This window comes from Vulpes lagopus, chromosome 6 (assembly GCF_018345385.1).
Source record: "Vulpes lagopus strain Blue_001 chromosome 6, ASM1834538v1, whole genome shotgun sequence".
In the NCBI taxonomy this organism is placed as follows: domain Eukaryota; kingdom Metazoa; phylum Chordata; class Mammalia; order Carnivora; family Canidae; genus Vulpes; species Vulpes lagopus.
In genome coordinates, this window is record NC_054829.1 from 34,085,881 (window position 1) to 34,097,129 (window position 11,249).

The 11,249-nt window shown below is 44.9% G+C and overlaps 1 protein-coding gene across 1 annotated transcript in view; it reads right to left on the reverse strand.

Moving 5' to 3' along the window:
- The window catches only part of LOC121492883 (protein farnesyltransferase subunit beta), a 66,127-nt gene extending 64,767 nt beyond the window's left edge, over positions 1-1,360 (reverse strand). The window contains exon 1 of the mRNA XM_041758133.1: positions 1,110-1,360. Within this exon, the coding sequence (XP_041614067.1) occupies positions 1,110-1,253 (144 nt within the window). The 5' untranslated portion in view covers positions 1,254-1,360. The remainder of the gene's footprint in view (positions 1-1,109) is intronic.
- Between the last annotated feature and the right edge of the window lie 9,889 nt (positions 1,361-11,249).

Sequence of the window (11,249 nt, forward strand, 5' to 3'; positions counted from 1 at the left end):
TAAAACCCATGTGGCATAAATCTCCAGTTACAATATTCTTTCTGCTATTATGTATATAACTGTATATTCAAGTCTTTTGTTATAAATGCATAATTATATTCATAGTCATGAATATAAAATATGATAACTATCACTACTAATTTTGCCCAGTTACAGGCTTCCAAGTTCGGGTGTGAAAGTCAAAGCAAGTCTCCTAGGTTAAGCCTGGGTACTATCTTACTAAGAGATCTAACTTTATTTGTTAATACTACAGCCTGATACTTGTTAGTACTAAAAAGGATCATCTCAACCACTTCTAGTGACGGGTGGGCATACATTTCCACAATAACCTGGGAACAATTCCAAATGGAGAATGAAAAGAAAAACAAAAGAGTCCACTACACCGACTCCTCGAACACTTGTCAAAGGGACAGGTTCGAGGCCTCAGTGAATGAAGGGTGAGTTGTCTAAAATGTATACTTTTATTATGGCGCTTTCCAAACAGTATTGTTTTCCTCAACAGGGCTGTGCCACGCTCATGATCAGAAGCTGTTTTATTTCTTTGTATTTCCAGCGTTTAGCATTGTGTCCATCACTTTGCTGGGGCTCGAATGATTGAATCCCAAAGCGCCCACTCACGAGGCAGGCCCTACACCTGGCACCGTGGCTCAGAAATCAAGCAGATCCCGGACCGGCAGGAGCGCAGGCTGGCCGCTCCTCCTCACCTCCACGTCCCAACACCACGCGCAGGGCTAGGGAAGTGCACCATCCATCCGACCACCTCCCACTGTCCCGGCGGGATGAACAGGCTGTCCGACCGGCCCGGGCTGCTTCGGTCCTCCAGGCACAGCACACGATCCTCTCCGCTTCCTTCGGCAGAGAGGACCCAGGTACTGTCCTCTCCTCCAAACCCAACCCTGACGCCGACCCTCTCCCCAACCGGGCCCCACAAACGCTCCATCCCAACCCGACCGAGCCTGGGCGCCCAGAGCTTCCCAGAGGGGAGGCGCCGCGGTGCACTGTGGGAGTCGTAGTTCATCGGTGAGTTCCGCACGCCTACGGCCCTGCGGACGGGACTCCCGCTCCCAGAAGCCCCCTCGCGGGCGCCTCGCTCAATCCGGCCGCCTCACCTGTTCTATGGACGTGACTGTTTCCACCGAGTCGTCCTGCAACCGCTCCCGCGCGTGCTCGGGCCTCAGACTGTACAGCGGCTCTGACCAGACAGGGGAGGAAGATGGAGGGCAATAGTAGGTGAAGGAACTCGGAGAAGCCATGGTCAGGAGAGCAGCGGGCGGTGTATAGGACTCCCTTCGTCAAACAACAACGCGCATTGAAACTCAAGCGGGCTAAAGCGCTACGGAGAGCGGGTCGAGTCAAAAAGACTTTGAACGCGAATCGCTCTCCACCCACCCACACAGCTTCGGGGAGAGGGTTACTGGGATGCTGCTGCCCCCCATTGGGCAAGAGGAGCTGCTGCAGGAGGCTCAGCTGCCTGGAGCGCAAGGAAGGAGGGATGTGTCTCTCCAATCTGGATTTCATTTCCGAGAGATGGTGTAGGACTCCTCGGGTCGTTATGCAAATTAACACACGCAGGCACGCACACTTCGACATTGTGCTAATTGTCGCCTAATTGCAATGGCAGTCGTTCGCAGTTTCGGATGCCCAAGAACCGTGAAACTCAAAAAACATTTTTTGACAGATCTCCTGACTCAGACACACTGTCACTAATAGAATTAATGTGCACCTTTGGGTGCGTGGGAGCCGCCTAGGAGAAACCGTCGGCTTCTCAACGAGGGAATTGCCTTCTCGGTACTCAGTGATGGAGGGAAGGGGCATTGTAGTGGTCTCCTATTGCCCCCCAGGGAGCCACAATACAGTAGTAGGGTCTAAAGCGCAGTAAAAGGAACAAGTATAAGTGAAACGACAAAGGAAATACTCGTTTATCAGGCAGTTTTTTAGGGAGCACCTACTATATGTCAAACAGTGTGCTGGCCCTAGGAATACAAAAGTGAACAAAACAAACAAGCTCCCTGCCCCTAGGAACCTTATAGTCTAGTGGAATTGACAGAATTAATGAATGAACGCAATAATATATGAAGACTTGCCATAAATGGTATGAAAGAAAATAACAGTCTACAAGAGACTGAAAGGAGGACTGGACTAATTAGATTGGGTGGTCAGGCCAAGCCCCTCTGAGGCCTCTCTCATGCCTCCATAAAAATGTTAAAGTTGTGATTTTAGGGAAATCCTGTCTTGGGACAAGGAATAGAAGAGACTCTCTTTCAGGGTCCTGAAAGGACTACGTTAAAATTATAATGCCAAGAATTGGGGGAGAGGGGCAGAAGATACTGTAATAACAGGCCTTCCGGATAGACTTGGCCCTGTCCAGACTTGGACAACTTCCTGCTCAGGGTATTTTATTCAGTTGCCACTCAATTCCAAGTCACACGTCTGGAACCCAAGGAACTGTGGTGTGGCATTTCACAACTAACCATTCCCCTTTTAATCCGTCTCTGGTGTTAAATAGAAGCTCTGAGAAAGATCCTTAAGATGAGGCTTGGATGGCCTAAAGTCCTCAGACAAGTAAACACTATCACCATGTTCATTTTAGTGGTACTGTTGCTAAGTTAAGTCCTGGAGCTGGCAAAATGTTTCTAAATCTGAGAATAAATGACACTGTGTGGGTTAGGGTCATGGATATGGCTGCACTGTATGTACTTCCCTCTCTGTTGGCATCTTATTGTCTTTCTCTTGGTTCTGTTTTGAAAAGAAAAGACAGTCTGATAAAGTCTGAGTCACATCTAAAGATTCAGCCTTCTTTGTAAAGAGTTCCTTTGCTGGCTAGAAATTTAAATTGAGCTACTGAAAGGGTTGCTGGAAACAGTTTTGTAACAAATTGTTATATCTGTTACAGGTGCACCTAAAGCAATTGCAAATTGTATTCGAGAAATAGAAACCCATTTTTGAAATTCAGTGTCTTCTGCAATGGGATCTGAAAGATCTGAAAGACCCCCGCAAGAGTCTTCTGCAGAATACAGTCTATTCAATAGGTATTTGTTGAGTCCCCATTATGTGCTGGGCACTTATGAGCTAAGTGCTGAGGAGACAGTGGTGAAAAAACAAAAAACAAAAAACTCATGATTTACCAGAAGAAACAGACATTAAACAATCATTACAAAGTTGACTATTTCATTACAGTTGGGGGAAATGGCAGGCACATAGGCCATGGTGAGATTATATAATGGAAATTTCCTGGAAGATCAGGAAATACTCACATGAGAAAATGAGTTAATTAATGCAGCGTGAAGGGACATCCCAGGCAGAGGAAACCCAGCAACAACCAAAGAGCAAGTGAAACAAGGAATGAAAAATATGAGGAGTTTGTACTCCGCATAGCATTGAAAGGATTGTTCAGTCTTGGATCATCAATTGCCCACCAGTTGTCCTTCCTCTAGGTTTGATAAAAACCACTGGTTCAAGAAGAAGAATGAATATAAATACTGGCAGTATGGCAAAGAATTATATGCTTACAGGAGAAAATAATGATAATAGCAACTGCAGCTTGGACTGCAGGTGGTTTGGGATTATTTTACTCAAACCCCTTGTATTTTTCTAAATTAAGCTGTGAATTGTAATTGTCTCCTCAAAAATAATATAAAATGTGGGTAGTAAGTACTATTTTGTTCTTTGAGGAGCAAGAAAACAAGAAAAAAATTAATGACCCAAATGAACCACTAGAGGTCGCTCCTGACCCTGGAGTAAGCTTGCAGAGTCCGCTTTAAACCTGTTCTCAAGGCATTGCTCACAGAAGCCCATATGTCTGCGTGAATTGTTTTCTTTTAATATCTTCTGAAAGAATATAATAATACACATTTTGTAAAGATTAGAAAAGGGAAAGAACCCATCTGTTATCCTGCTAGATAATTAATTTCCTCCTCTACCAACATCTGTGGCCTCCTGTTCTGTCCTCCCTGTCTGTCCTGTTTCCTTGGACAGAAGACAGCAGCCCAGCTCTTACAGAGGGGGACCACTTCCACCCCCTCCCCCATGCTCTACCCGTGGATGTTACAGTTATCCCTTGCCTCTCTTAAAACATCAAGTACATTATCCTTGTACTTGATTATGCCCATCACCTTCAAACAGGCTACTTCTCCATTCTTGGGGGGATGGGGACATTTTTAAACCTATTAATTCCACTCTCCTTTGACCACCTTCCCATTACCCATTTCCTCCCTACCAGTGTCTCCAATTCCTCTCCTCCAAGTACCTCCTAAAACCATTCCCATCTAGCTTCCCCATCAGTTCTTGTCAAGTCCCAGTTAAACTCCATGTTGCTAAGTCCAAGGGCCACTTCTCAGTCCCCATCTGTCCTCCTGCTTGACTTCCTAGCAATATTTGTTATTAGCAGTTCCCTTCCTATGGTGTCTAGCACTAGCCTTTGCCTCTTCTTTGTCTTCCTGACACCGTAACTTGGGAGCATCCCCAGGACTCTGTCTCCACTCATCACCTGCGAACTCAGTTAGTCTCAGTATTTTAAATACCACACTGTTGGATTGAAAACCCCCTCATATCTCTAGCCTGGGTCTCTCTCTCTCTCCTGAACTCCTACTTCGCATCTAATATCCTGTTTGCACTTCCACTTACATGTCGAACAGGCGTCTCAAACAGTATGTCCACCACAGAGCTGCTGGCCTTCCCTTCCAGACCCGTACACACAGCCTACCCTATCTGTTGTGCTAACTCCATCCCTCCATTTGGAGTCTGTCCTTGATGTCTTTGTCTCACTCCCCATAAGTCTTGTTGAAGACATATCCAGAATCTGACCCCCGCGAATCAATTCCACCGCTAGTGTCTGGTCCAAGCCACCATCATGTTACTTGGATGACCTGAGCCGAAGGCAGATGCTTAACCGACTGAACCACCCAGGCACCCCAAAATCAAGGTCCTTGACCATGGCCTAGAAAGCCCCAAAGACGTGGTGTCTACTCCTTGTACTTTCCCGCTTACTCACTCTGTCCCTCACACTGGTGTCTCACTGGTCTGTGCACAGTCCAGGCACATGCTGGCCTCAGAAGGCTTATGCTCACTCTCCCTTCTATACCATGTTCTCTGCCCACAGGTATAGACAAGGCTTGTCCACCCACTCCTTGCAGTCTTTCCTCAATTCTTTAGCTTAACTCAAATTCCTTTCCTATCAAGCCTTTCCTGAGCTCCCCATACAAAGCTGAAACGCCGCCGTCTTGCACTAATACTGTGTTTACTTTTCTCATGCATAGCACTTACACTAGATTGACAGACATTATATTTAGCGTATTCGTTTTAATTACCAGAAGATAAGCTCTCAGGGCAGAGATCTTTGTACATTCATTGCTTATTCTCTGGCACATAACAGGCATTGGGTAAGTTAAATGATTTGAGTGATTTCTAGTCACTGTAATAAACATTTTGAGTACTCATTTCTATAACCTACTGTAGAAGATAAAGACAGTGAACATAATACTGGCCTTACGTGTCAGGAGCTCACTAGCTAATGAAAACAGGCACTGTATAAATACAGAATAAATAAATATATTTAAGTAAATATAGAACAAAATACTTAAATACATATAAACAAGACATAATACATACACAAAATGCAGTGGAGGAAGAAGAAAGCAGTAGTTAATTTTAATCTATTTAATGAGGATAGCACCTTAATATGTAATATTTGTGTTTAGCGATACTTTCTTTTTTAGAAAATAGTTATTTCAGAGGGGAAGTGGAGGAGGGGCAAAGGGAGAGGGAGAGAGAGAATCTCGAGCAGACACAGGACTCAATCTCACAACCCTGAGATCATGACCTGAGTGGAAACCAAGACTCAGACACTCAACCGACTGCACCACCCAGGCACCCCTGTTTAGTAATACTTTCAATAGAATAAATATACTTTGGTAATAATTTTTTAAAGACTACATTAGAGTTTGGAAATTGAGAAATTTTATTTTCTATTACTTTCTGTAGCATACAAAAGGAAATATAAAAAGCTTCAAATTATTCAAAAAAGAATAGTTTTCTGAATATAGTGATTTTATGGCACAGTGAATAACTGGGCTTCTCAGAAATCAATCATCAATTACACTTGTATTATTTTATTGTCATATATTGATATAAAAGTAATCAAATTATATATTATTAATCATTACATATACTCTATTACTGAATACTTGTACAAAAGTTATGACTCTTAGTCCCCTTTGATCACGGCAAACACTATTTTACCAGCAGATACAAAATTGAAGCCAATTAAGGAGCATTGTTCACAATGAGAAGGCTGAGAAATGATTTTTTTTTAAGGTTTTATTTACTTATTTGAGGGAAAGAGAGAGAAAGCCTGAGCAGGGGGAGGGAGAGGGAGGAGCAAGCTCCCCACTGAGCAGGGAGCTTGATTTGGAGCTTGATCCCAGGACCCAGGGATCATGACCTGAGCCAAAGGCAGACTCCCAACCAACTGAGCCACCCAGGTGCCCCTGAGAAAAGATTTTAAAAGCTGTTGAGAGACAATGTCAGGGGTATGCACTCCAGAGCATACCCGTGACTCTCAACCTAGGCCGTGACTTTGAAAATATAGAATCTCCCAGGTACCAGCCCAGGCCCACAAAGTCAAAATCCCTTGGTCCAGAGACCCAGTACATGCATTTTTTTTTTTAAGATTTTATTTATTTATTCATGAGAGACACAGAGAGAGAGGCAGAGACACAGGCAGAGGGAGAAGCAGGCTCCATGCAGGGAGCCCAATGCGGGACTCGATCCCAAGTCTCCAGGATCATGCCCTGGGCTGAAGGCGACAGCGACGCTAAACCTCTGAGCCACTGGGGCTGCCCCCAGTGCATGCATTTTTTAAAGCACCACATGTGATGCTGATACACAGGTAGAGTTGGGAGCTTCCTACATGGCAGAAATGCTGGCTGTCCACCAGAGTTCTGCTCCCTTTCCATAGCAGGTAGTCACAGCTGGGCACTGGTTGTCCAACAGTCCCTCTGCATTGAGGCAGGGCCTGCTGACTGAGTTCTGAACAGGGGAACACGGGCAAGAGTGATATCCACCACACCCAGGCCTGACCCCTTAAACCCTACTGGATCCTCTATTCCCTTTCTTCCCCCCAGCAGGATGTCAGTGCCCTGGGCAGGCCTCCATATTCAAAAGAACTTCAGGCCCCGTGTTCTAAAAGTTCAAAATCTCAGGTAACAAAGAGATCTTCAGTGTTTTCTTCCACTGGACAGATAGCCATAATCCCTTTAGAGATTTGAAATTATTTTCTGGACAAATATTGTGACCTCTTTCAAATTGTATATTATTGTTACTCCTTTCGAATAGTCTTTTCGAATTGCTGACTTATGACTACAGGGTCAACTCTCCCCTCCCCTGTTGAGGTTCCCAAAGTTTCATCTTCCTTACAGACTATCATGGGTCTCCTCCTCCCCTGCTGTGTACAAGGCAGTCTTAGAGGGGGTCTCAGGGGTATAGTTAGAAAAAGAAAGCCTATAATCTTGAAATGTGGGGGACTGGAGGGTGGTATTTCCCAATCCTTGCTAGGCGGGCACTTTCCTCCATCCTTCCTACGAGGCTTTGCTTATAAAAGAGCATGTCTTGCTTTTAAATTGAGTCCCACAGTGGGAGTCCTTACTGAAGATAGCAGAGCATCTGCCACCCTGGGCACCTAAATGACTTTGTAGCACAGAGCCAACCCCATTCCCACCTCCTTGCTGCCCAACACACTTTACATGAGAGGGATGTCTTTATGTGTGAGTGCCTGAGATTTTAGAATTCATCTGTTACAGTATCTAACATTGCCTTAACATACATAAAATGAATGACTTCATTCCTACATAGATTCCTATCTGTAGGTTATATCTTGTCCCCACTCCAACCCCCAAACATAACTTTGACAGTAAAAGACTGATATGACATACATCGATTGGTTGGTGGTTACTAGTTATGTCTTCTCAACTCTAGTCTCATAAAGGGAAGAATCTTCTGAGGTTTTCCCATCATGAAATCCTCCCATTGACAATCCAATCTAGACCACCTATTAGGAAGCCACAGGAGCAACTTAACTTTCATTTCTTGTTCCAAGATAATGAAATCATTCTGAAAAACTATCTGCACAGGAAGTAACTGATGAGGCTCCTGGATTGGTTCTTTATCATGGGTTAAATTTGTATCCCCCACCCCTTAATTCATATGCTGAAGTCCTAAACTGTAAACCCTCAGAATGTGACTTATTTTGAGAGATAGATACTTTAAAGAGGTAATTAAGGTAAAATGAGGTCATCTGTTTGGGCCCTAAGGCAATGTGACTGATTTCTTTGTGAGAGGAGAAGAGAAGGGTACAGAAAGGCACAGAGCAGGAACAGGAAGATGGCCAGGTGGAAGGAGGGAGGACTCAGATAAATCCAACCCTGCTAACACCTTGACCTTGGACTTCAGCCTCGAGAACTGTGAGAAAATAAACTGCTTTTTTTTTTTTTTAAAGATTTTATTTATTTATTCATAGAGACACAGAGAGAGAGAGGCAGAGACACAGGCAGAGGGAGAAGCAGGCTCCATGCAGGGAGCCCGACGTGGGACTCGATCCAGGGTCTCCAGGATCACGCCCTGGACTGCAGGCGGCGCTAAACCGCTGTGCCACCGGGGCTGCCCAATAAACTGCTGTTTAAGCCACCCAGTATGTGGTACTTTGTGATGGCAGCCCGAGCTAATACAGTCCTGAAGCCTGGACTTCAAGGACAACCTGAAGTGGTACTCTGGGTCATTCTGTGTTGGCTTGAATTACCATCAGAATTGTTTTCTTTGGTCTCCAACCCCAATATGCGTCCCTGACAACTTGTCTTCTTCCCTCTTCCCTTGTCATTTCAGACTCTTTCCCCCTTTCTCTATCTATTAGAGATAGAAAGAGAAAAGGATGGGGCACCTAGCTGGCTCAGTAGGTAGAGCATGCAATTCTTGATCTCGGGGTCATTAAGTTTGAGTTTCATGTTGGGTATAGAGATCACTTAAAATAAAATCTTAGGGCAGCCCGGGTGGCTCAGCGGTTTAGCGCTGCCTTCAGCCCAGGGCCTGATCCTGGAGATCCAGGATCAAGTCCCACATCGGGCTCCCTGCATGGAGCCTGCTTCTCCCTCTGCCTGTGTCTCTGCCTCTCTCTCTCTCTCTTTCTCTCTCTCATGAATAAATAAATAAAATCTTTTAAAAAAAAACATTAAAAAATAAAATAAAATCTTAAAAAAGAGGATATGAATGGAGGACATACTGAAGTGATGAGGAAGGGAGGTTCTGTGCTATTTCTCCTAACCTTGAGATAAGGTGAAAATCCTATAAAGTGAGCACATCAGCTTTGTCACCCAAAGTTGGAAACACAGGTGTGAGTCTGGAAGATGTGTAAGGGTTTTGCTCGTGAGGAACCCCATAGTCCAGCTGTGTTGGTCTCAGCAGTGGGCTGCCTATGGGCCAACACTCTGGTTATTCCGCTGTGGCCATGGTAGATCCCACAGTGGTGCCCCTGCTGTTTAAACAGGGAGCATGCTCAGTGTCTGGGCTGGGGGTGGCAGGAAGCAGGGGCAGGCACTTGTCTCTCCCTGGTAAAAGAATGAGTATAACATAACTGAGAAACTGATTCTTGGGGGCTTCTTGTGAGAGGGAAATCCAGCAACCGTTCTCGGACGTCTCCCAGCCCTGCTGAAACCTGTCCTAGTGCAAGCTGGCCTCAACTAGGGAGGATGCCAGAATGTCCCACTGGATGCTGACATAAGGAGGTGAAATTAGGTGTGTATAAAGCCCCTGGTTAAAGCAAACTTTGTTGTCCTCACGAGTTTACATGGTTCTTTTGCTAACACTGTCCCAAAATCTCAGCTCTTCCATTTCACAGTGTGAAACACACACACACACACACACACACACACACACACACACACACAGAGAAATGTATTTCTGAAAGTAGCAGAGCCAGGATGTGAATGGACAACCTAGGTGTCTAGCAGCTTGGACTGCCATATGATTCCTTTTTTCTTTTTTTAACGCAACATAAGCTAATGAATTTGACGTCTGCCCAGCATGATGAAATATCCTTAATTTTTTTATGAGTGTATTTACTTCCTGGATTCATTCAGGAAACCTCACTCTCTTTCCTGTCTTGCCTGGGGAAGTTATTTCCTTCAAAGTGAAGTTTCTTCTTGGACTAGGAACTTGCCTCAGGGTGCAACTTTCCTGTTTCCTGGACGGAAACAAGTAGAGAGCCCCTAATAGTCCCACTAAGTAGACCTGCAGAGTATTTATCATGACGATGCCCATCAATGGGAAGGCAGCTGCAGTGCCCAAAGGGGGTCAGGCTGAGTTGAACCTGCACTCCACGCTTTGTGTGGTAGTGTGGATGAGTATCACAGCAGGATGGCCTGAGTTCCTGGAAGACATCCCTGAGCCTCTGTGGGATACACTTACCAGCCATGTATGCATATGGGAAACATTACAGGGTGGTCTCTGTCCCTCAGCATTTATTGAGTACTGTCATGTGCTGTGCTAAGTCCTTTCCACACATTATTTCATCTTTCCAACAATCCTGAGAGGATATTCCTATTTTTACAGATGAGGAAACTGAGGCATAGAGGGGTACAATAACATGGTCAAGGCTGTACAGCATGTGAGTGAAGGAGCTGTGGCTGGAACCCAAGTGTGCCCAACTCCAGAGACCCTCATATGCACCTGAAACCCAGTGTAAATCCAGTAAAGAGAAATACACCTGGAAATCTTAAACATCTTAATGGAATTCACAGGGTCCATTTTCTTAACTTTTCACGTCGTCAAAGTAGCTACCAGCTTCAGGAGTTTTTCCTCTTTATTTTAAATTTAGACATACAGCCTGAAATACAACTCTTCAAACCAAGAAGATGGACTTACTGCTTTCCTTAACCTACTACTGAAAAATATATTCTCTGTCCAATACTCAGAAGCACGCCTTCATCACTTTTTAAAGATCTACTGGGCTGGGCTTGTTCACCCCTAATACTGTTTCTTAGGAATACACAATCTTCTAGGTTCCAGAAAACACGCATTTGCCTCTCTCTGGTGCTAACACATTCATTTGTGGTCAGTCAAGTCTTGAAAGAGGCCCATCCGTTCTTCGGTGTCACTGGTGCACACCAGCAGGAACACTCGGTGGTCTGACATCATGCACTGGCATCCTGAGCTCCTATCCCAAGCAGCTCAGACCCAGAATAGGTGCTTTTTTGCTTGCCCGA